We start from the raw sequence: 27264 nt of genomic DNA, 5'->3' as shown, positions 1-27264 counted from the left end.
AAAAAAACGAAAATCTGTTAACAGAGATACTATTGATTACATTAAAATTATCAGTACTGTTTTTTCCGTTTGGCAGTACAACATACAATATGTACATATATCGGTAAATGTGATTCTTTTCATTTCTTCTGTAGGCTTGTTGATATTCAAGATACATATACTGCAAGTGAAAATTTACTTTCCACACGGGTTGCTGTTATGAGTCCCAGGTGAGTAGCATAGACTGATGCCAGGAATGTGAAAAACTATTTTCACGAGAAGACATAAATATTTTCCTGACATTTGTGGAAAATGATACTTTCCTGCGCGCGACTGCGACTACAGAAATGACGTGAAGCATAGTCAAGTGCGGGAAAGGCACTTTCAGCAAATAAACAATATATTTTCTGTGAGTATATTGCGGCTCCAAGTTATGTATTTGCTGAACAGAAATCAATTATTTTTAGAGAATCAATGTGGAAAAGTCACATTACTTTGGCGGAAAACTATCGCCTGAACCCCCGTGTTGTAAAGTATAACTTACCATACTGGAGTATCTACAAGAAAGTGCGCTTTCGCGTATATGAGTTATAAAAAAACATGCGCAATACCTTTTCGTTTATTATTCGATACAAAAGAATGCTATTCAAATTAATCTGAGCTAACCATAGTACGCAGAAACTTGCTACTTACCAAAAATTCCAAGTCAAATTCACACATACCGGTAAGATATGTGAATTTTAAAGCTCGAAGAAGTCGTTCGCTTTTATTCGCCGCAATGGGCAAGCAGAGGGCAGTCTTCGACGATAAAAAGCCCATCTAACACACCTGAATGGCGTACCATACCACGTAGGTAGGAAGGAAGCCATGTTAAACGCGATCCTTTTGTTTCTGGGTGGTAGAAAAAGACGGAACGATACGTCTGCTTCTTAAGCAAAAGCGAGAAAGTACCATGGTGGGTGTGTGACGTTTATAATTGAGATTTTGATGTACTGATTTAACTCTTGATGTATTAGCTCAAGAGTCTGTTTTGTGCAGTTTTTTGCTCAGGATGTGTGGGAGATCGACGTTTTATCGTTGGTCGTCAAGAGATGGTTTATTAACAGTTGTGTGAGTGCCTTAAATGATTTGTGGAAGTTGTCTTTACCATCAACACGACATCTGCTCAAAAGGAGTTCCTGAATGAGAGAAGTTTATTTTTCTGGCATTTTTGTGTCATCTCGCATTACGCAAATGTAACTCTTTATTGAAATACATATTTATTCATCGGCATACTGCGATTGGTCCCCACTTTGTGGATTGCCAACAGCATTACAAGAGAAATAAATGGCCAGGTTCAGCAAAATCAATAATTGTGCAATTGTTGTGCAAATGTTGACTCTGCTAAATGCGGTCAATACAAATTCGGACGTTTACACATATTAAAATTTTTTAGAATTTGTATTATTTCTTATAAATTAAGCTAATTGGAACACCTGACCCGCTGCTGATGTCCCAATGAAATAAGCAAAATACACTTTCTTGTCAAAACCGTTTTTTTCCATTCAACATTATTTAAGCTACAACATTACTTCAGCCTAAAATCTACAGTGGTTTCAGTTGATTCGCTTATTTTTGGACACCCTGTAGGAACACAGTAAAAATATCTGTTCAAACGAAATTATTAATACTGGTAATTCTCGAGGGGTCGAGGTCTGAGGCATTACCGCAGGAGCCTGTGTAGATTTTCTGAGCCTAAAAAGACATAATCGCCAGATCGCTCCCCCTATCAATGACGCACCTATCCGCACCCTTTAATTATCTCCTGAGTGACGCCTGCACATTAAGTACCACCTTTCCGTGTTTCAGGTATAACGTTAATTCAATTAGAGACCTAAGCATGGATTCCTTATATTGTAAAACATACAAAGTCATGGTGGCAGGCACCTGTCGGAACCACCTAAAAAGAAAATTAATTTCGAAATAACACAAATAGTGAGATAAGGCAATAAAATGATGTTAGCCTTTGGAACGATCCCTGGTTTTATCGTCCTACCTTCGGCATGGAAATTACAGGGCTGGTGGATGGACTGGTAATTTGGGTAAAGGCTACTTATTTCAACGCAATCGACGGGATTTTTTGATTGTGTATTAACGCCTTTGGGGTGGCTTCGAAGAAGGAGTTTGAGTATTGAAGTTGGGAAAAACTCCCCGTTGCTTGTCTTTAGTAGGCACAATTATTGTTCATCTGGCTGAGGAATTGTTCTGCCGTGGTCATTCTAGCATTCTGTTCATCTAGCCCAATTCCACTCGAAAGTTGCTTTTTTGCCCTCCTTGTCTCGCTATTCACATAAATAACTCGTTTTTTGGTAAAACCGCTTTTTACCACATTTTCATACTAACCGACCCTAGCTGTAGGCAGAAAGGTTGTTGACTTTTTTTGTGCTCAACAGTCTCGGTGCGATTGCAAACTCGGGGTGGACCCGACATACACATTCAGTCCATAGTCCATCGGGATACAATATTTTCTGATAAGAGTCACCCAGCTGGCACCACCGCACATCAGTTGCGCAATATATCGATCGGTACTTAGGACGAACTGCCTTTTCCATGCAAAAAGGTGGGACATGCGTCGTAATTACACCTCTGCAAGTTAGACAATTACTTTTCAATTCGATCCCGTCCCCAACACATAAAAAAGTCTTTGGCGACCAGTTTCCATTAATATGCAAATTCGAGTCTTGCGATACTAATTATCAAAAACACGTTTATTCATTTTCCCTTTATCAACCGGATTATAATCCCTTTTACGGGGAGCCAATTTCAAATTGGATAACTCGCCTTAATAAGACAGCCGAGTTGACATTGGTATCCGCCGTTGATATTCCTTAATTGTTTGTGGAATATAATTTGCTGCTGGATGGTTCTGCAATTATGTAATATTAGTGTAAAGTAGGCGTGAAGATCTGATTTAATTAGCAAATCTGGTTTGGTTTCTTTCATTCACATTGTATAAATTAGTCAAGAATAAACGAGGGGAATGAGCCAACATAATGCCATAAAAGCTTTGTGCCTTGCTAAAAGCCGTTTAACGATGCAAATTTGTTGTGAGGATTTTCCCTAAATTTCAAGGGCGAATAGCAGTTTTCATCTTGCTCTAGCCGGACGGAACGCTAAGGCCGCGACAAATTTTTCACGATAAAAGTTGAGAAAAAGAATCAAGCACGCCACTGGCATTCGCCCCTGGCACCGAACACCGACGTTACTCAAACAAGCCTCGACAAATATACATAGAGGACCAAAAGTTTCGCACAAAATCGTTAAAATTCTAAGATGTTTTTCATGAATATGCACGAACACGTCAAATATTGTTTTCAGTTGTGCATTTTTTGATGTAACAGACATGTACATAGGATTGTCCAAGTAGTAGATAAATGTACTTTTTCATTTTTTTTCTTACAAAAACCCTCGTATATTACGACGTTTTCAAGTTCTTTCAGACATTCTGAACATATTTTATGTAACATATCCCTGTTTAAATTCCTCAGTTATTGAAATATTTGCGCAATATGGCAATTAGAATGGCCTGCTAAATCGCCAGACCTCGCCTCTATGGACTTTTTTTGTGGGATTATTTGAAACATAAAATGTATTTAAATAAATTCAACTATATAGAAGAGTTGAAAAATAAAATTACTCCAAAAATTCGACAAATACCTCCTCAAATAAAAAAAAATCTCGAGGAATTCGAGCTGCGGCTTGCCCACTGCCAGGTAAGTTTAAGTTCGAGTTAAGTCAACGGGGCACAGTTCGAACGTTTAATACATTAGATTATGGTAGTTAATATTGTTATTGTTTAAGTATTAATAGTTCTATTTCAATTTTTTATCGTTTTTTTCGCACACTGTTGAATTTAGACATGAATATGTTACATGTAATAGGTTCAGAATTTTTCGAAAAACTAAAAAACGTGGGCTTCCATAAGAAAAAAAAATTAAAAAGTACCTCTATTTAATACATGGGTAGCCCTGCATTGGCCTGTTACATCAAAAAATGCACCACTAAAAACAATACTTGACACGTTTCAGCATTTTCATGAAAAATATTTCCTTCAATTTTTAGCAATTTTATATGGGATTTTTGATACTCTATGTACGTAAAACCTATAAAAAGTCAAAATAAGACTTCTGTTGTATGATGTTCAGACATGCACTCCATCATGGGGGTGACTACGTAAGTTAAATCTTCAGTCTCTCCCATGTAATACTGAAAAACCCAACTACTACACACAGGGTGTTCTTAAATAGATGAAACGACTTAACCCTGCTTGGTCAAGAGCAAATTGAGTTCAATTTTGATAGGGTCTTTTTTCGCTTTTACTACGGCCGCTTCAGCTACCTGATAACACAATATATATTTACAAAAAATCATACTATTTATGAATAGTGACGACGCTCCATGTAAGAAATATAAATATTTTGAAGACAGTGTTAATGTTAACAACGTTCATTACTGTTACATTCTTAAAAAATACTACATTTCTGTTACGTGCGCATGAACGCCTCTGAATGCATTTATGCCCGTTTTAACTTTATCATACGCTTGGCTCTTAATATTATTTAGTTACAAGTCGTATATCTCAGACGATAAGTCTTCTTAACAGTTTAGTCAGGGGTCATATTGAACATTCCTCTCCCCAAATTACTCCAAACATATTTTACAGGGTGTCTCCGGACAAAAGGAGCAAGCTGCAATCACCTATGCTGTGTATGGGTATATTTGAATGAAATTATGTGAGTATCGATATCTACCAAAATTGCATACTATTGCAAGAAAAATTTTTTTTAGTTATTTCAGTGGCGCACATTTCATCAAAGTCATTCAACATTTTTGAAAGAAAAAGTGACACACCACTGTTTCTTTTTTCTGTTACTTCTTGGTATACGCCATTGCAATTCATGTAATTGACCACATGTACGAACTGTTAGTGTTTTGGGGGCCCAGTTCCCATCTCGAACTTTTTTAACAAATGCCACTGATTATCCATTTTCCAATACTCGAATTAATTCAGGCAACCGAAATCAGATGGCGGAAAGTATCGCATTCCGCACTTGTTAGGGAAATAATTATTCTGAACTCTACGAGTACTAGAAACTAACTGAATGGAAGATTTATCTTCTGGTAAAACTAGTTTACGTTTAGAATTAAAATTCAACTGCACAAACAGATAAATACAAATGCCAAAACAAATAAATACATTTTTCTTGATTTTAGAAAAACTTTCGTCCCGCTTGGCTAACAGATAAATAATTTTTAATAGAATTTATAACCCATTTGATTGATGTATTACCAAATAATAAAATTTATATCATTTTTATGATTCACGACGGCTCTTGTATTTTAGCGTCGTGACGCCGAATTTCAAGTTTTGACGCTTACTGCAGCTTCATACTTAAGGCCTACCAACTACTACTATTACTAGTAAACACTCGGCCATTGTGCACATGAAACTTTTATTGGGCCTATTCCGGAGGTAATCATATATTTACAAGACATTAATGCGTTTGGTATTAAATGCTTAGTTGGTTAGATGGCGTTAGTTGTGTTCTGAAAAAGATACTACGTATGTCTTTAATATTTAGTTAAGCTTGCTCTTGTTTATCGGTATTACTCAATGTGTAAAGTTTTTTAGTGGCTTTGAAAGTATAAAAGCTATACCAAAACCATGTAAGTTATTTAGCATTTGACATTTCCATAAATTGGCAACATAATTTACGCGCAGGCGCATTTGGATTTTTCTCGGTTCATGCCTTTGCAGACGTACTTGACAAAGTCCATTCGAGATCTGTAAATTATTTGGTTTGAATTGGCAACAGCTCTGTTCAGTAACGCCAATTATTACAATCAAGTTTTTAAAATATTTTTTGACCACCGGAACATTTATTTTCTGCTTATCGAGTGAAAATTTCGCAGCTTTTGCGGTCTGTAGCCCTGCTGCGCTCGAATAAAAAATTGCTGGTCCTAAGGCAAATCTTCGAATAATTCTTTCCGAGTTGATAAAGTCCCTCGACCTCCGTACTATCAGAGTTCGATCCTCTCGAAGTGTCGGTTGGCGGTATGCGCGGCGGTAATTAGTTGCCGTATAAGGCAGCACAAAGGGGCCGCAGCGCGAGCTCCCGCCCCTTTTCCCCCGCGCCGACCGACTTCAAAGGGACCGCCGGCGACGCCCGCCGCGCCATCTCCACGGCTTATTGATGACCACGATTATCGAATGTAATTTGGATGCATCGCTGATCTGCTTGTTGGCAATGGGGATTTCGGTGTACCCCGTGCATCTTCCCCTCGATTCTTTGGTGGTCCGCCGCACCGGTCTCTGATCTACGTGCGAAGATGCTCACTGAAAGAAATGTCTTTCATTAATTATTTCGTAACAGCGGTATTGTGTCAAATAAATGTTAGCATTGGTTAATGCACAACTGCCTCATTCATCACCTGCGGAGAGACTGCTCCGTTCTTCTGATCTCTGTACCAGTGTATTTCGGCTGAAAATTGGGTTTTAGGGTATTACTACTGGGCAAAGTCTGAAAGTATCCTAGACACGAACTCCGCTTCCTGTTATTAAAAATCCATTATCACTTGGTCGATTATTTCCAGCCTAAAAGAATCAAATCTTTTATTATAAAGTTATTAAATCGAACCACCTATAAAGCGTAAACAAAAAGGCATGTCCGCCGTTCGAAGCAACAGTCTCGTAGAATGCCATAGGCAAACAAACTGAGGCCACACCTGACCAGAACAACAGATGTTTTAGCATTTTTAAAACTTTTATTTGAGTGATAAATAAACGATACTTGTATGCCGTCTCCGGTAGCAAAAAGGGTTCGTTTATGGCTCTAAACAGTTTGATTAGTCGGGCAAATAATAACGAAAAGAATTTGTTTGTTTTGTCTAAAACGAGGATCGCGACTAACAGGACTAGCGACATAGAGGTTTTCATTCAAATGCTTCATTTGGTAGATCGCTCATCAATGTGCATTCATGATGAAATATAAGATTTTTTTATAAAACGCGAAAGTAACGAGTATAAGTTCGAAACAAAATTTGCAACCCTTCCATATTTTTTTACTTTTAAAAAGGATTATGACAGATGCAACATGATATCTCGACATTTTTCGTGTCTGAAAGCTCCAGAACTCAGACAGTTTTCATTTCGTCAGTGTTCTCATTCTTCAAGGTTCCAAAGTAATTCGTTAAGGACGCTGTTGAAGAACACTAGATTAAGTTACATCCAATCCTAGTCATGTATATCCCGAGTTAAATTCTTGAAATTTTCTACTTCTATTTTCTTTAAGACCCTCTTTAACAAAATATCAAACTTGGCAATAGCTATACACAGGGTGTTATTTTTTTTTGGTTCATGTACTACTTTATGCTTCCTATTTTTTTGGCGCACCCTGTATAACTTCTCATACCAAATATAAAATTCCCTTTTCAATTCTTTAGCTATTTAGTCTCTTATAATATTTTTATATTTTTCATCGTTTTTGTTGAATTTTCAAAAATATCTATCCATGCTAATATTAAGAATCTGAAGCAATACATAACTTTGAATCAAAAGCCTTAAAATTATCATTTGTATCAGTGCTGGAATATTTGAAAGAGTTTATCTGTAAGACAGAGTATTAATAGGAGGAGAAGAAAATTTTCAACATTTTTTATAATTTTGTTTTTGTTTAGATTTATTTTTATGTCAAGTTAAAAAATGAGGTAAAATTAGGTTGAAAAGTTTGTCGAATATATAGAGTGTTTCATAAATATACCGACCAACTTTTACAGGATGTAGAGCTTATAAAAATTAGTATTTGGAACAAATTAAATTACATCCGAAATCTCTTCGTTTCAAAGACATATCGTGTTTAATTCAATTCCTTTTTCTATTTTAAAAACGATTTTGAATGCAGACATAAAATTCGGGACACGCTATGGCAGGATAAATGTGCACGTTTTTGAGTAGAGACAATATTTCCATTTCCACCAGTGGCGTTTGTGCGGCCTTTCAATAGGCTAATTTTGATTAAAAAATAGGACGCCACTGATTTTTTAAATACGAATTTTTTTCATAATATTCCACTAACTCGTAATAAAAAATGCCTCTTAATGTTTTGTTGCTGAAGTAGCTGTTTTCGAGATACAAAACTATTTCTCCTACCATGTACCTACCAATAAATCAGTATGGGTTTCGAAGTGTGATGTTTTAGAATTATTTAGGAGAAATTAATTAATTTTGTTTTGTAGAGGTTGAAGACATGAATACAAATATTTTTTGTCTAATAAATTGTCCGCAAATTAACGATTTTGACTAGAATCAATAAAAGTCTCATATGATAAAAAAAAACGTAGTAGAATCTAATGTTTTATGTAAATGCACAAACATCAACATAAAATAGATAGAAAACAAATCATAAATATTTAAAATAAATTTTCAAAGTTTCGGCTATTTTCCTCGATACAAGCATTGTACCGTGGATTCATGGATTCATGAACCCTATGGAAAACTCCAGGGATAATTTCTACGTATGTAAGTGCTGACATTACCCTTGTAACAAGTTATTCTTGATTTATTAAAAATTAAACACCCTATATCTTCCAAACGAAGCAATTTCGGACCTGTTTTTTTTTTAACACTTGTTTTTATGAGTTTTACATCCCTTGAAAGTTTGTGTGTATGTTTGTGAAACATCTTGTACAGATGTCCGCATTCCTTCCATATTTTACCACGAAGGTCAGTTCAAGGTGAATACGGTTTGCCAGTTAAAAGGAAAAAAAGTTTACGCTTCCAAGGACTCGATATATCTGCATTCCACACATTCCACCGCGAAGTGTTTTAGCGCAAGTTAAAGGGGATAGTTTATTTAATAAAGAGATAGCTCTGTAGAAAACGGGTTAATATGTTACCGTAAGTAACGCACAGTACCAAAACGTCCAGACGAATGCCATATAAGGGTAGCATATGTGGAATACAGCTCTAACAATTAGATGTTGAGACGAACGTCAGGGCAAAACAATTTAAATCGTATATCTATCATTGTCTCGGATATTCGGATTATGTGACTACGAGAGAGACGGGTTGACAATTTTGGAATCTTCCTCCAGATGTCTCTTTCATTCGTCCCATTATAGTATGAAAATATTTGTTTTGATTTAAATTTAGTTAGAAACTATTACTATTACGTTATTTGAACCTAAAATGTATGAAATGTATCTTGAGCATTGAATGCAACTCATTTTTGATTAGTAGTACGTGGAAGATGTGAAAAATGCTATTTTTAAAACACATTAAATCCTCATTTGATGAGAGAACATGGCTTCCAACATGAATTTTCAGTTAAATTTGTGGTATGGATTTTTGGGACAAGTTGAACTTGCGGCAAAATTGATTAGAGAACCATAAAAAGGGAGTAAAAAGCTTATTCAAAAATGCCTCACCTCTAGTTTTGGAAGATATGCCTCTTATCTTAAGACAATATTTTTGGCTTTGCATAAAAGGTAGTTCTTAAATATGAATGCCTTGAGTAAATTTTTTTAAATTTCGTACACCTTTGAGATCCTCTTCAACAAAATGTCAAAATCGTCGGTAGCCACATACAGGGTATCATGTTTTTTTGGGTCATACAATTTTATGTTTTGTATCTTTTTTTGGAAGATCCTGTACGAATTCTGTTACCAAATTTAAGTTCTATCGGTGAAAATTAAAAAAATCCGATCTACATATTCAGATCTGTAATTTAGGGTCTCACGGTTGAATTTTAAATATTTCCATGATTTTGCTTTGATTTTTGACGTTTTGGATTTTCAAAAATTTAACTCGATGCATATATATAAGAAAAACACAAAATATGGAAAAAAAGTGAAACTTTGCCACTCTGTATAACGAAAATGGTGCGTTTTTGACTATGAGTCCTTTAGAATTTTTTTACTATTATATTTTGCAAAGCACCACCGCTACCTTAAATATCTTTATATCGATATATAACCCCCTGTGTAGTTTAGTTTCCTTTAAGCAATATTCTTTACCCTGAATCTAACGCTTCTATATATCAACGTATACTTGAGGTTTTTGTTTAAAACAATCTTTTATTCTATTCATGTAGCAATACAACAAAATAGGAAATGCAATTATTCAAAAATTAATTTGTAATAAGCTCATTGAGGCGAAATCCCTATGAGATGTTGCAAGCTTAGGAAAGCTATTTTGTTTACAGGTTTCGTCCAATAATTTTTTCTATCACAACAGAATAATTTGCTCATTCACTTTTGAAATTTTTAAATGATTCTTTAGAGTTTTTTGAAATTATGTTTTATTTTTACTAAAAAAGAATTTAGATGGTTATGATCTTTAGAAGTGATTTAGAAGTGCATTACAATTTCAATTTTAGAAGTTGATTTATTGCACAATGTTTATAGCTCTAAGGTTAATAAAAGGACCGCTAACTGCTCATATAAGAAAATTTACAAATAGATTGTAAAATGAGAAACGGCCATTTAACAACCGTTTTATATATTGAAAAATTCATAAAACGGAAAAAATATCCTCTCATCGCATTTTTGTTAATCAAGCCCCGAGCACCGCAATAAAAACGGCTTAACAGTATTTACGAACAGGCTTCTGATTCTTTTAATTAAATTTATTGAGAAGCAGCCAACTTAAAGGCTAATTTATATTTTGTGAGTATATTTTAAGTTTTAAGTATATTAGAAGCTACACACCGACCGGCAAAAGAGCATCCTCACTCCGCTCATTAAAATGTAAATTGATCTAGCTCCTCCCATCTTTTTAATAATAATAAATTACTTATTGATGACTCCATGCTGTATTTATATCAAAGTTTTAAACTCAAAGGAGAGAAAGTTGAAGAAGAAGTTGAAAAGGGCAGCCAGTGTAAGGAGGTGTTCGCGGCCGGCCGGAAATTAAAGAGCGGTCTGCTCGGTAATTTGAAATGAGCCGACGCTCATTTGTCTAGTTATGTCGTTATCTGCACTAATGACAGCCCTCTAGATCTAATTGCGGTGCATCGCTCAGGAAATGGACCACCCTTGGATGGTTCCGATTAAATTTCTAGCGGTTCATTTTCTTATTATGAAAAATAAAGTATGGAAAGTGGGAATTTACACTTATCGCCAAAATTCTCCTCGCTTGGGTAACATCTCCCAACCAAGAAAAATTTACGTAGGTTGTTTCGATACAAAGCCTAATCTTCACAAAATTTTGAAATGTAATTGACATCCATCTTCATTCCCAATAAAAAAAATATTGGTAAACGATGTGGAGCTTTATAATTGAACGAATGAGAGCCGAAATCGAGGTTAATTACCAGTAATCAATTACGCATGATCCGAACAATACCGTCATAAACGCGACCGGATTTTTTGCGAAATGGGTGATGCGATTGGATCTTGGTTTATGCCGCGGTTGAATCCGAACTTGTCTAGAACATATTTTAAGGAATGTGTAGTTTTCACAACCTAAAGGATGTTTCGATTCACCGGTGCAATTTTTACTTTTCGCTAATTGTTTTTCAAGTTCTGGGGCTTTTGCACTCAGCGAATGTGTTCAGTTTATGAATTATTAGATAGCTAAAATATTTATAACGATATATTAACATAATAATAAAATTGAGTGTGATAACTTCTGCATTGGGGCCTGAAGAAACATTAAATCGTTGTATTTCACACAATCAAAGCAGCAACGTATAATTCCATTACCTTGGAGAGTTTTTATTCCCACTTGAAACGAAAAAAGTATTAATACAAACTATAGATATTTTTTTGTTCAGAGAGTCCTTTGCAATGAACCATAATTGTGGAAGGCCATCTTTTTTCCGTGGGCTCATGTAACTCGTTTTTGGATTAATCCCAAAGATCGCAATACATGTGTTTTTCGCGTTGTTCTCGTTCCATTCCATTTTCCTCTTCAGCGTGCAGCATTAATACTAAGGATTCCTGAAGGTTCGTGGATAACGTAGGAATCTGGACTCTTGTTCTTTGTCATGGTCTACTCAGCTGCTCGTGTAGTTTCAACGTATAATTCAGTTTATTTTCGAGGCGTACTCCAGTTTAACTCAGATCGTGATTATAGATGATATACGGATGCACAGCAGCTACGTTTATCATGTTATAGAGGACAGCCACGGGCCAGCGTTTTGTCTTTCTATTACAACACATGTTCTGGCTCATCTGATCGAAAGTGTCTACGGCTCCTTTGGTACTATTATAGATATGAATTGTATTTAAGTCGGCTTTATATGTGGCGTGCATTGGTGATGATAATTTTTTTTAATATTCGCCCTGGCTTTATCTTCAAACAAGATACTGTTCTTTGTAAAAACAACTCTAGAGGATCCATATGCTCAAGTCTTTATGTCAAAAATTCCGCAGGTATTTGTCCTGTATTCATTCTAACTGCACCAATAATGGTTAATTCATATTTGACCGGCAATAGTGTGCAAACCTACGGAACGATCACGAACCTATTTTCCATGCTTAAATTCACCTTATCGCCCAATACTGGTTTGCTAAGGATTTCAGTAACATATTTCTTTAATGGTGCCCCCTGAGTATTTGTAGATTTCCCTAAGAATCGTATCCAGGGGAAACCCGAAATGATACTTGAGAATTACTGGGATGCCAGTTACGCACCTGATCACACTGTATCTCCTGGTTCAAATAGCGCTTTGGTTAATGGTGACACGGGGCCAGATTCGTGAATCTGGAGAGTAGAGCCCTGGAATGAGGGCAACATTTCGTATGTTTCGTAACATTGTGTATGCCCGAACTATTTTTGCAGGCCATTTTTTCCTCATTTCCTGGCAAGTGAGTCCAAAGCGAATCTCTCTGATCGAATCCAAACTAACCCGAGTTATCCAGATTACGTATAGTGATAGAATATCTGAACAAATCTTTGGATATCAGTATTGTCTGCTAGAGCGCAGACTGATCTCGATGTAAACTTCTTGATATATGGTCCAGTTTGGCCAATCCGTCTTCAATATCGGCATCATCGCTCGAACCGAACAATTCAAAGCGAACCGTAAATTAGCTGGCAGTGTTTTGTCACGGGAACAATTGGTCTCACACCTAGCCGCCTTTGATCTTGGCCGACACATAAATCTAGCCACTTTTCTAATGAAAGGTTGACGTGACGTCAGCCGGGGCCTCTTAATCGATCGCCCGCGAACCATAAGTGACCCTTGATTTATCGACATTTCTAATAGTCTTCAGCTTGACCATCATTAATTTTCCATTTGCGCAAAATAGTCATCAGTGATGGGCACACATTTATGATGATTTGTTCGAGCGAGAACAGCAGTTAGGTTTTCTACCTTTCCTTCTTGGTTCAGTGCATTGGCAAATTTATCTAAATGGCGACTTTCATGGAAACCGACAACCCCATCCATATTCTAAGAATTTATTCTACAACGTTCCTCGAGGGCTAATTTTTGAAGTGCTAGCAACTTTGGCTCCTGCTAAACGGTACGTAAAGTCCCGTGGGTTTTTGCTCAACTTCGGGACGTTCCGGAAAATTTAATATTTCGCACGGACAAACTGAAAGTAGATTTGAAACCATTGAGCATATTTTCAGATTTGGATGTAAAACTCGAACTCAAAGATCTTCTAACTGCCAGAGGCGGCAATTTGGGGATGTTATTGGCATTTACACGGGCCGTCGCTCCCAAAGAAGTTTCGCACTGAATTATAGCTTCTTTCTCTCGCCGTCAAAAGAACCATTAAATCTCCTTTATAATCCTTAATTGTCGGAATGGCCTTTATTAATAGATTGCCGCTGATTGGATACCCTATTATGAGAGGACGATTCACTCGGGGCAGATGGAACATTTGGCCTCCACTTCATATATCCCTGTAGATTAGCTAATTCGTCTTGTCATTAGATTTGGTTTATTAAGAATTGGACCATTTTTTTAATAAGAAGAATTAGGATTATTATCTCTAGGTTCTCTCTGACCGATTTCATTGGGAATCTTACGAAAGTTCCTCTTTAGTTCTCCTTATGTTGCGCCTATTTTCCACAAAGAAAATCCGATTTTTTTTGAATTAATTTTTTTCGTTTTTCAATTTTTGGAATTGTTATTAAAAAGATCGCATATTATTTTTATCTTCTAAACAACGTTAAATTCTAACGACTCAGCCGTCTATCAATCAGTTGCAGGGACAATATTTCTGGCATCGATAAAAACATGTTTTTTTTCTTGATAAAATTTATTATTAACATTTAATCAATCAAGTCATCAATTAATCAGTCATTTAATAAAGCACCTCCTGCATTAAAAAAAAAAAAATTTTAAGGCAAAACTTTATTCACACTTTTCACCCTCTTTCGTCTGAAATCCACCTATACGAAGTAATCATCTTCGTATAGGTGCATTTATTGGCTTAACTTACTACACAACACACTTTAATATCACAAACTCCCTTACGAATCCACATCTCTTTCCTGCTAGCATACACCGAGTGTTACACATGTTTAACGTCCGTCCTAAACGTATTTCCGCTTGTCTCTTAAATTATCTTTTTGATTACATGAGATGTGAAGTAATTTGGTTGGCGTTTGCTTCACACACGAGACACGATGATTTAAATGCCGATAGACGGACGTTTATTACTCCTACTGGAACGAGTTTATGGATGGTTTATGGTGATGCCTGAGAGCGAGTGATTTTTGAGAAGTTGCAAATTGAATTAGTATCGCGTCACAGGAGAAAACGAGATTTTTTTAGCAGAAACCACTAAATTGGGGATCTATTTGAGGGGGTGCTTGGAACTGATACCTGAGAGACATGGACATGATGCAATTGTAATAAATTCATTCACAAATTCGTTAGGGGAAAGGATCAACAAATTCGTTCAGAGGTTCTTGATAGATGACTAGAGGAAAATGCACATCAGGAATCTATAAAACTTACACCTGAAAGGATTTCGAGAAATACCGTGTTAATCGCCGCCGTTTCTGTGATGTAACACCTTTAAGTTTTAATTTGGAAAATTCCAGTAGTGAAATGCAGAAAGCGGTAAATTAAAGATAAAACTTGAAACTTGATGTATTTACGTGTGGATGAAATTCTAAATAACGAAACTTTGAAATGATACTTCTGACGAGAGTTCTAGTTCGACTACATCGGCGTAATACGTAACAAAGCTTCAAGTCTGAGGCTTGGAAATTCCAGAGTATAATTGCAACCATGAAATAACACTTAAATTTTAATCTTTGTCTGTTGGATAAGTCACTGGTACGATGACAATATCGTGTTTATTTATTTTGTGTGTGCCTGACCACCTATAGTAAAATCGTATGCTTGAAGGAAAATAATTGAAAAATTCAACGTTAAAGTCGAGCTTTGATCTCTATTTTGTGTATATTAAAAAAATTTTTGTTCCCGGTCCCTTGGCGCAAAATATGTTTTTTATCTTTTCATTTTTGTTTTTCTCTGCTTAGCTTTTCAAATCCATAATTATGTTTTGCCTTTTAGACGACTATTGTATTTCTGTTCGCGACGTAAATTAATCGCATGTTAAGCAACTGCACCTTGGCCAATAAAACGATATTTTGAGAAATCAGACAGCAATAAAAATGTTTGTCGAATTTATTTACACTGAAATAAAATTCGCTTTACGTATAAGCAAGCTTTGTGGGTATAGACACATAATTACTACATTTTTACAATTTTACTTCAATTTACAATATTGCAAAAGGTCGTCGTTTCGACGAAACCACCAATAAATATTACAAAATCATATAAATAGAATATACAAATAGTTTACACATTCATATCTACATTTAATTCAGACTTTACAGTTTATGTACATTTTTAGTTTGAATATAATATATCAGGATTTGTTTAAACTAAATTTAAAACAGTGGATTTCTGTCGTATATGGTTTGTCGACTTGAAAACTTGAAATTGTTTAGAGTTATAAACGTATCGGACGTGTATATAAGGAACCTTAAATATTTACTATATCTAAATCACGTTTTTTTGATGTTCGGGGTGCTCCAATCTCCACCTTTCTTAAAACGAACGGAAAATAAAACTGAAAATTCGATTGCGAGGCCCAAAGAAGGAAATTGACCAGCCTCTTTAATGGTACACATATTTTTTCTTTTCAGTTTTCTTTCTATGAAGACACTTTTTCTTAACATTGGAAAACAGCTGAATTAAAAAAAAAAAAAGGAAAATACATTTTTGACCGTAAAAACGGATACCAGTGGTCCTTTGAAGCCCCACAATGCAACTTTCAATATTACTTTTTACCCTGTACAAAAGAGGTTTATAAAAATGTTCATGACTACCAAATGTTTTGTGAAATGATGGTACATTTATGGCAAAGCGCTTATCATGTGTAAGCAAAATACTGGTATGAAGTTGATATATTTAATAAATAATGCTTGCGAGATACTTTAAATCAACCAAGATCTTGACACGATCACATGTAACTTGTGATGTTATTTGCTTACGTCTCACCCTACATAAACATTTGCGAAACTACTACCTATTTATCATTAATAACCAGGTTTTTTGGGAAATCTTCCTCACTCATCACCACTTTCTTCTTAAGCATGCCCAAGTCCTGCACATTCTCCAGGAATGTCCGGTGCGCAGTTAAAACTTTCGTGCTTTCAACGTCTTTCTTCAACTCTTCCATGTCCCTTTTCATTTTCGCCCTCCTGTTCTGGAACCAGGTGATCACTTGAGCATTGGTCAGACCTAAACTTTGGGCTATCTCGTCTCGATCTGCGGGGCTGAGGTACTTTTGGTATAAGAATCTCTTCTCTAACTCGAATATTTGGTGGTTGGTGAAAGCCGTTCGCGACTTCCGTTTCTTCTTCGGTTGCTGCCTGTTGTTGAAGAGGTTGAGGTGGTTCTGGCCGTCTGAAACAATTTAAAAACTCGCTCAGTAATGCGATGGTAATAAATTAGCGATGTTATGACAGTATTAGCAGACCGCGGGCCTGACGATGATTTATGTGGTTTCAGTCGTGTCAAGTCGAATCAAAGAGATTCTATCGTCGGTCGGAAAAAATCATCTTCAAGACAAGAAGCAGAGATGTATGTTATTTTAAACGCGGCTGTCAACTGAGGACTGGAAAATAATTTATTAAATCGGAGCGACGGCCTGTTAAAAATAACGATCGTTTCAACGCGGCCCCTTTCTAATACGCTTAAGATCATCAGATTAGTACGGATGAATACATGCAAGGACATTGGGGGCTTCCTGTGGGTAGCAAATGATCCTAAAGATACCTTGAAATTAAACTTAAAAGCACCCCACATTAAGTTAGTTAGTTAATCGCTGCCATTACAAGTTTGTAAATTATTGGTCATTTGCCGGACGCGCATGGGATTATTTTTGTTTTTTAAATTAACGAAAGACAAGTATTTCAAGTAAATGAAAGACGGACAAGTTTATCAGAAATATCGGAGGCTTTACCCTACGATTCAAGGCCAAAAAACGTAGAGATCAGAAGTGCTCCGACTTTACAAAAAATTCCGTAGAACCGGTTTGGAGCCTAATTGAAGTTTTAGATGGCACATAAATTTATAATTAACTTGAAAACGCAGCCTTGCTATTGGCCCGTGTGACAGCGACTATGTGCTTAGGTGCTTAATAAAAACTCCCTCCTGCCAGTCTTGTATATATGCTTTGTTGAAGATGATCTTCAAGAACCTTCCGATCCATCACCCCGACCCCCTAAATTATTGCTCCCATCATTTATAGAATGAGTTCCATTATGTAGTTAGATGAATTAATAATTTTCCAATGGTCTACTTTTGCAGTTCTTTTCAGTGCGATATGCATTTTTTAATTTTACAGACCATTTGGTGATGAATAAATAAATTTTAAAAATCGCGAAACAAATTAATTTTTCAGGTTACACATGTAACTCCATTTTGCAAAATACTGCCTAACGTCTTTCTTACAATTTACGATACAAAAATGGATAAAAAATGCATGAATTTAATTGTCAGCTGTAGGCTCAAAAGCTCACTCAGCAATTATTAAAACCAATTTAAGGATTCACCAAGTAATTTCTATGAAATATTTGCCTGGATGCAGAAACATTCCTGGAATTAACTTGATTGTCCCAAACTTATTTTTAACTTAATTATCGTAAAATTTAAAGACAGTTTTGCATATATCTGTCACGCAAAAACCTGAATTAGGATGTAATCAACGTTTTTTTTTTGTTTAATTTTATTTAAGTAAACCAGAAATTTAATGCCGAATACTGAAATTGAAGGCTGAGTCAAGTCCAGTTAAGCTCCTTTTGGATGATTAACATGGGAAGCAAGCTAACCCTTTTTCACCATATTTTTAACTTTGAAAAACTTCCAAACTTTCCTATTACTAATTTATCGTTTTTTGTTTTTTTTTTTCCAATTTTTGCTCTGATGAGTAGACATGATGGCCCGCCCGCCCTGTCTATCTCTGCGCCCGAACCTAGGTTCTAAGTACTATCAAACCAATCTCACAAACGCCATATTACTAATAATGATACTATAGCTTTGAAAACCCATTTTAATTCAATTAAAATGAAACATAATTGGCAGGTGTGTATGTAACCTTGCGCCTGGGACCAAAGATTAAAACGCCATTTTCAGCCCCTCTAATTCACTTTCAGCCGACATTTTTCGGTAATTGGCTGATTGACTAATTGGCTAAAACAGCAATTTAATAGCAATGTTGGATAAGACCTGTCGTTTGTAATATCGTCACAAAATTTAATTTATTAACTACGCCACTGTCCTGGATTCGAGCTACTGTGTCTTTCACCTTCAGAGGGGAAATTGCAGTGGATAATCGTTTTTAGTTTGGCCTAAAAATCTTCGATACGACCTGAAATTAATTGACCACTATTTGTTTATATTTGTTTTGGCATTCCAGAGCCGCTTTCGGAAAAAATTTAAAAATAATTCCATGCACAGTGTGGATGCACAAAACCATTTATTCATTAAATCGAATTGGGCCTTAGGGCATCTGCTAACATACAGGGTGTCCTATTAAAAAAATGCACACTGAGTAGGTTTAGTATCTAACTGAAAAAATATGAATTTGCGCAGGACATTTTTTATGATTGTTCACGAAGTTCAGCTTATGACAACTTCGTAAAAATATTGAATTTATCACATTGTTATATATCCACTTATGAGCCGAAATTCCCGAAACATCCTTAACACACGCATATCTTGCGTTATCCTTTCCAGACCAAGTTAACCTTACAGTGTAATTACTCGCAATATTTTTAATTGTCCACTGGATAACATTATAAAGCTCTGTAAAGTAAACGTCACTTGCTGCTTTAATTGGCCATTAGTTAATCCACTTATTACCAATAAACTTATTTCAAACGTCTCGCAATCAAGGCTTCAATTGAATACTCATGAGCCCCAGAGGCTCCTCAGACTAATGAGGAAATAAAACTACAACCCTGATTTTGCTTTGAAATTGCTGAAGATCGGGCTTGCAGTGTATTAAATAAACTAATAAACCATCAAATCAATATAGACAGCAATAAAATCAAATTGCATAAGCGTAATGTTTTGTATAATGCGACGCTTACTAAAGGGGCTGCTTGCCTACGGGGTGTGACAATATGCTAGGTTAATACGTATTAATGATCCAAATAGGGGAGATGGCTTTTAGGAATCCATCCAATAAAGCCTAACATGGTTTTCTGAATGAGCAACAGCGAGTCAATAATGATCTTCATAAATTAACTTACGTGATGGGAATTAGTTCCAGTATTTTTTGTTTTAATGACGCAATGGTTGAGAAAAAGTCCAAATCATTCTCAAATAAATTTAAACGGTTGCGAGTGAATTTGAAGAATTAGGGATCGCTCTGAAACAGGTTGAAACAATGCCAAAAAGCTTTGTCGGGTTCAAAGTGATTCTTGGCGTGTGTCTGGTTCAAGCAATAATTCTTGTGGACTATAAATTGCTTTTAATTTTTATTAAACGCTAACTTTTAACAAACCCATTATTTTACAACTGTTAATCACTACTTACTACTTATTTGTGAAACTTATTGGCTGCTTAATGTGCAATTTATTTAAGATTACTTGAGAGGACACTAACTAGACTCCAATATTGCTGTTTGTATTAATGGCTCAACCGTGTTTCTAATTTTATATTTGGATGGTATGCAAAGATATACACTGTTCCTCCAGCTTCGGTTCTTCTTTCTTACAAAAGCTATCGATGTTCAAAAATTTAACACCCGCGAAGAACCGATTCTCGATTAATAAAGCTTTATTATCTGGCAGTTGTTGGATAAGATTTCTCAGCCTTGAGCATTTTCCAGAACGCGTTTTCATCATGGAAATAGCCAGTCAATGTGTCATTTTCACGTTTCGTTTCCATATTTGTTTGTCAGCTCCTACTTATATCGCAAAGGATTTTTCTAAATGCTCAATACTCTCAACTTGCGCTCGTCTCAAGTAGAGTCCCCACGATCTAAATGAAAAACGAGGATAATAAGGAGCTTCATAAATTAACTTATGTGTTAGCTACAGCACTTTTTGCTTTAATAGTGCAATGAATAAACTTTCATCAAAGTGGTTAAGAGTAAGACATTTCACAACGAGGATCTCGGGTTTTTCATGCCGAGACTCAATTAACGTCGGCTAATCTTGTGGCGTGACGACAACAATAATAATAATCAAAAATTCACCGAAATCCCTTTAAAAAAATTAATAACAAAAGCCAAAGAACAAGGTTTATAAGGCTTAAGTCAAGCACTGCTGTAGGTGAGGACAGTCGCGGGGCATGCAGTTGTCCAAATCAACATTCCTCCATTTAGTGCCTATATCAAGGTGGAGTACTGCGGTGGGCCAGGGTCGGCATGGTACCACAAAGGCGGCATATTAGTCACACCTGCCCGGTACTATCAGAGAGCAAAGCAGCGCATTACCTAGAGCCTTCTCGGTTCAACCGAAAGAATGATTTGGCATTATCATTAATAATCATAATACGTCGTAGCAGTGCCAGTTGTCTTCATTCCTTTGCATTTGCCATTTGGGTCGTTTACCATGATTAGCAAAAATACGGTTAAGGCATAAGGAGACCACCCATTAAATTTAGTTGTATGGCAACAGGCCTAATAAAACTTTTAACTAGAATAAAGGCTCTTGCTCAACTCGTTCAACAAATTGCTCAAAAAGAAAGTCTTGCGTTAACAAAACAATAGAGAAACCGAAATTATTCAGTTATTAAGAAGCCAAATAGTGAATGTCCTAAACATGAATGTGGTAAGACTTTATTAAGTCGTAACAAGTCACTTGCGTGAAAACCACAAATTTCTTCCAGGTATACGCTGTGGTTGATTTGCCACTATTCGGCGATTCTACAAAAAAAGCCATATGTTACGAAATAGTGCGTCTATAGAAACTTTAAACATTTATTTATAATAACAATAAAATAGTTAATGCGTTCTTTATATCAATCGTGCCTTTTTTTCGTGATACTCCAGCCAATCCGAAGGAAATAAGCATCGAGAGAAAACAATGGGTGGAAACCTGAAAGTTCTGAAGACGGGCAAAAACAAAATTGGCTTTTTTGGTCGAGCAGCGCTTTCCGGGGAGATGTTGAATCGAGTGTGGTTATTCAGAGTTAATTAAAATTAAAAATTGTGATGACTTCATCTAAGAATAATCTACCAGTGGTTCATAGCGAAAGCGCGGCATCTATCCCGTGGATCAGACCAAATTAGACTTTCCTGATTAGAAACTCAAAGAAGTTTTGTGGAAGTTTGGTGGCCGACCCCTCCTGGGTTTTTCAGCATGTTAAATCTTAGCATTCCAAGTCTAGACACGTATGCATACATTATACATACCTATTATTACATAATACGGTATGTAATAATGGGACTCACCTTTCATGGAGCCAGTGCACAATGCTTTATTCGCCAGTTTTTTTCCATAGTTACATTTACATGTCCGTGTGGACAGTATTGCGTTTTATGCAAATTTCTTGCCTACATATTTGTCAGGTAAATAACCGATCTCTCCAATTTTATACGTCAACAGTGTCATCTGTCACTGTCATTTTCGTCACATATACTGGCATTATTGAATTTGACTGTCAAATTCAAAAGTGGATTGAACCCATTTAGACATGTGAAATTTGCTCTTCTCTATTTTCTTTATCTATGGCAGCTTATTGAGGTCACCCTTGGAGGCTGTAGAGACCCTCGGCTTAAACTTCGCCATAGCTGGTTCCTCATCTTCATGAGATTTTTTTTTAGATATAAAATTTCACTCTAAATGTCGCACACCCACTGTTCAATACCCATTTGGACAAATAACTTCTGAGTGTTCTCAACAAAACCTATATGAGTTTCTCTTCCAGACATTAACTCGACGGAACGCAAGGCAATACGTCTAAATCACCAATTACCACCCGAGAACGATCTTCTTTTGTTAAGGGGCCATTTTGTTGCGTCGAATAACTAAAATCCACTTTCACAGTTCACTTATTTCATTACCGGGACGCTTACGATATGTGGGGAAAACGTTACCAGACTTCGACTTGGTGTTCTGGATAAATGATTCAGTTTTTATGATTTTTGGGGTACTACTTATAATTAACACGGGACTTTGTGGATTAGATTTTCGAATAAAATATTTTTCGGTTATCAGTTCATGAGATACTGACAGAGTTTCAGGATAATAGAGAGAGAAAGAAGTTTAACTCTTTCTTTAATGGTGTTTTCGACTGAATTTTTTTTTATAGTGTTTTGAAACTTTTAAAACAGATTAAGTGTTCTGAGTTGCCAGTTGGAGGTAAGTTGATTCAGAACGAATGGTTTCAGTTAACTTTAGAATTTGTTAGATTTCGTGAGTAGAAACATAACTTATATGCACATTTTACTTAATATCAGAACGTCAATTCAGATCAGGTTGGGTTAGATTAGCATTTAACAATATGACACTTTCGAAAGCTGAACGCAAATTTTCAGTTTGTACATTAAACCGGCAAGAACATGCTGTGGTTGCATGAATTTTTACAATGATTCTCAGATTGTTGACTGTAAGTAGGATTAATTGTAGAATTCATGAGACGTCTCGATTGATTTTAAAACAAAAAAAATATATTCTTTTTTAAAGACTCAGCAATTCTAGTATACAAGGAACTAATTTTTTCTATTTTTACCTTCTTGAGTGCAATTGTTAGTTGTTTAGTTCAAAATGTCTATTTGTTTTACAATGTAAAATCAATTTCAAGGTAATGTTGCACATTAAGTAGATATATTGAGAGCTCGCTAATCATGAAATGCAGAAGCTATAAAATTAGAGACGAATTTCAAAAAGTTCTTATGGACTCTTAATTATATTCTTCAATTCCATATTAAAAGATATGGCTGCTTAGATAAAAATCCTCAAAACTGATCTAAGAGTTTATCATAATAGTTCACCATTTGTGACGAATATTCATTACTACAATAATAAAGTTTGCCCCTCCCTTGAAATAACAAATAAATTATGTATTTATTAAAAATATAAACGATAGTTTTTGAGTAGAATTCGGTTTGTTACTAGATATTTGCTTTTTCAAAAAGTCCAAACACTGTTATGCACTCGAACTACTTTCACAACGTTTTTAGTATTTGTTAGTTATTTTTTTGTGAAAAATATATTCGACAAATACAAAAAAGTGAATCTTCGCCTTAGCAACTAAAAGGAGGTGAAATGACAAAAATCTCAGATTCGGTTGAAAAAACCATTCAAGGCGAAGAGAACAATAACAAATAACACTGATAAGTTAGAAGGACAAATACTGGGGACGGCAATAAATTCTACATGACTAACGTCGGGAACATTTACTGGAGGTTCACACAGTGACAACTATAGCGAACGTAAAAGGAAATCAGATTTATCTACGAAAATTGACGTCATGAAAAAGAAGTTCTAAAGAATGAAAAATGATAATAGAAGAGGGAAGGCCTAATAAGCATGGAAAACATACTATAAGACATAATATTGAATAAAATGGAGAAGGTTGGTGAAGGTAGAGAATGGGACGTGTTGAACGAGCCCAAGTTCGAAAACCACGAATTTCTATTTCACTCGAAGTTGTCAAATTAGAACGACAAAGATCGTGGAGATAGGAGAGATATGCCAAATAAGATAAAAAAATTCGGATAATAAAAGTCAAATAGCGTAGTTCGTAATTAAAGAAATTCGTGGAAGGTCGATTAAATACGAGGCAAAACTCGAGAGTTATAAATACAGGGTATTCCAACGAAAATTTTCCATTAGTTAAATTCGATAATTGCAAAAGTGTCGTAAAACGCCAAGACACGTGATTCTGTTTTTAGAGGGGGCACATGATGGCGCGGATTTAAGATTTATTGAAAAACCCCCTGTGTGTTTTGAAATTTCAAATGGGATCATGGGTCCCGTGGCCCCTTATTTTAAACGCAATAAAATTCCTTTTAACATAATATCCATTTTTTTTTTTAATTTTTGGTAACCAATTCCGAGAAAAATAATTCTTAAAGTATGCAGAAAATACGACGAAACACATGTTTACAAAATCCGTTTAACGGAGTCAAGTAAATAAACTTTTTTCATTATCACGGCAACAATTTTTGGTTTAATAAAGGAATCCGCGTAAAAAAATTGTTTTAAACATAATTTACATTTCGCTCGGCAGTTTGAAATTTATTTTGTATTTGTTTCTTCCTTTGACCTGCACCCAAAAACCCTAAATGAATTGTTCGTTATTATTGTGTTTCTGAAAACTGTTTACTCTATGGTAGAGAGGGTTGAACTAATTTCGTTGTATTACAAGAACAATATTTGTGCTCGTGCAACTGCACAAATTTTCGATAAAAAGCACCCGGAGGAAATTACTTTCCACGTTTATGCAATTTCTTTGATACGAAAATTTCTAGAAACAGAATCCCGACATAATAAAAAGCGGCAATCTGAAAATCCGGTCAGAAATGAAGCCACCGAAGTAGCTGTAGTTGGCCAAATGGAAACAGATCACGTCCTAAGTATGCACAATCAGAAGTTTCAGGTGTCTCAGCGACGATTTTCTGGCGTACTTTGAAAGCTTACAAGTACAACCCCTATAAGATTAAATTGGTTTATGAACTCAGCGAGAACCATGCCGATTGTCCCTTTCGGTTTCGTGAAGTGTTGACTGATTGACATGTGGCTAAACCCATTTTTTCTTTGCTTTTTGCACGAATGTACGTTTTTTCTAGATGAACTGGTTGTCGATGTTGGAGCGATTCCAATTTGAGGCCTTTCAGAGAAGAACCCACTCAATATATTCAAAAGCTGAATGCTTGGGCTTGAATTTTAGGGGACCAAGCAATTGGACAACTTGTTTATTAATTGTCTACGGGAAATTCACATCTACCCGCTGATTTTGGAAGCCATCGAAAACGATGAACACATTTTAGAAAATGAAGTGTGGTTTCAACAGAATGGGGTGTACCCGCATTTTATATCAACAGTACGCCAATTACTGTATAAACATTTTTCCAATCCGCAGATAGGTCGGCGAGGATCCATTTGGTAGCCACCTAGGTTACCCGATTTAATACCCCTCGAATTTTTCTTATGGGGCCACTTAAAATTAAACTTTATCGAACCCAACCGAATTCCGTGGAAGAATTAAGGGGGCGAATAGCTGAAGAGTGCCGCCTGATCATTCCGGAAGTTCTTGGAAATGTTCAAAGAAATATGGGGCAATTTTTATTTTACCGCACAGAATTGGGGGAAAACATTTTGAAAGTTTATTTACTTAATTTTATCTAATTGTTTGGATATGAACTTTGGGAGGTTATTTTTCTCAGAATTGGCGGTCAAAAATTAAAAAAACTAGGTGTTATACTAAATAGAATTTTATTACTTTTAAAATGAGGGGTCCCTCAACCCATGGTCTTATTTGAAATTCCGCAGCGAGTTGCACCCCAACAGAGAGGGTTGTTTTAACAAATTTGAGATCTGCGCCATCATGTGTCCTCCTCGGAAAGAGAACCCACGTGTCTCAGCATTTTACGATATTTTGGCAATTTTTCAAAATGACTGTGGTGGAAAGTTTTCGTTCCTGTATACTATAGCTAGTAAGTTTAATGAGGGTTTTGTCAGTCCACCTTCAAAATTTGTGTCAAAACTAGAACTCATGCCGTTTCACCGATAATAGTTTAATGTTCCCAGATCGAGTGAAAAAATTTGAAAATTAGAGATGCGTTTTAATAAATGTATCAAGTGCCGACTCCGTCGCGGCAAAACAAACAAAGAAAAATAGGAAAATAAAATAGCAGATAAGAAAATTAAAAAACCTGCTCAAACGTATAGAATATACTTCTATGGCGATTCGCTCTCGGTTGAGCTCTTGTAATTTTTAATTGATGTTTACCTTGCATGGAAATGAAATTATGAATTGTAACGAAGTTCCATGCCTGACTTGCTTAAACATGCACTACCACGATAACGATGTTTGGATATCAAGCTAACCTTAAACTCCAACTAAACTAACACATTACCAAAAAAAGGGGCGTGTGTTTTCCTTATCGTCCTCTCCATCTTTGACCTGATGCGGTAAAAAACGGCCACTTTGGTCGGAACCCACTGATCTGTCATTACGATAAAGCTCTGTTTATGGTGGAACATAAAACAGTTCCGCTTTGCGTCGGCCATTTTAAGCGAGGAGCTTTTTGTGTGTGCCAAGGCAATAATAATAATAATAGTTTTCCACCATATAAATCTTCTATTCAAAAATCCCCGTAGTCTCTACTAAATCTTAGGTAATTGGATAATTCTACTGTATCGGCTCTATTTCCATCGATCGAAGACTGTTATTTTCTTCGCAGCCCACAAACAGTGGTGCAATCAACGTTAAATTCGTCCATAATGACCGCGAAAGTGATTGTAAATAGACAGCTATTAGATGTTGCGGGTAATAGAGTTTTCCTTTAAAATTGAAGTAAGTCTTTCACCGAATAGACCCAATCAACAAGGAAACCAATAAAACACTTAAAACAAACACGTTAAGAAATCTTAAATAGTGTCGAGTTGCAGCTGAAATGAGTGCATTAATAGACTGTTGACAGTTGAGTACACATGACTTCGCTTCGGATTGTTTTAAGGAACTGACAAGGCGGCGCTAGGACCATTTCCGCACTCCTATAGGCCTCAAGGGGACCGGGAAATTCCCCTTAAAGCTCGAAGCGATGAGTTGTTGATTGTTTTCAGGGTCTATGCTCACTGTTGGC

General features: G+C 35.9%; 1 protein-coding gene across 1 annotated transcript in view; it reads right to left on the bottom strand.

Moving 5' to 3' along the window:
- Positions 1-15600: 15600 nt before the first annotated feature.
- The window catches only part of LOC136343225 (uncharacterized), a 35029-nt gene continuing 23365 nt past the window's right edge, over positions 15601-27264 (bottom strand). The window contains exon 2 of the mRNA XM_066289815.1: positions 15601-16901. Within this exon, the coding sequence (XP_066145912.1) occupies positions 16522-16901 (380 nt within the window). The 3' untranslated portion in view covers positions 15601-16521. The remainder of the gene's footprint in view (positions 16902-27264) is intronic.

This window comes from Euwallacea fornicatus, chromosome 14 (assembly GCF_040115645.1).
Source record: "Euwallacea fornicatus isolate EFF26 chromosome 14, ASM4011564v1, whole genome shotgun sequence".
In the NCBI taxonomy this organism is placed as follows: domain Eukaryota; kingdom Metazoa; phylum Arthropoda; class Insecta; order Coleoptera; family Curculionidae; genus Euwallacea; species Euwallacea fornicatus.
Note: the sequence above shows the minus strand (reverse complement) of the source record. Positions and strands in the feature narration are given on the sequence as shown.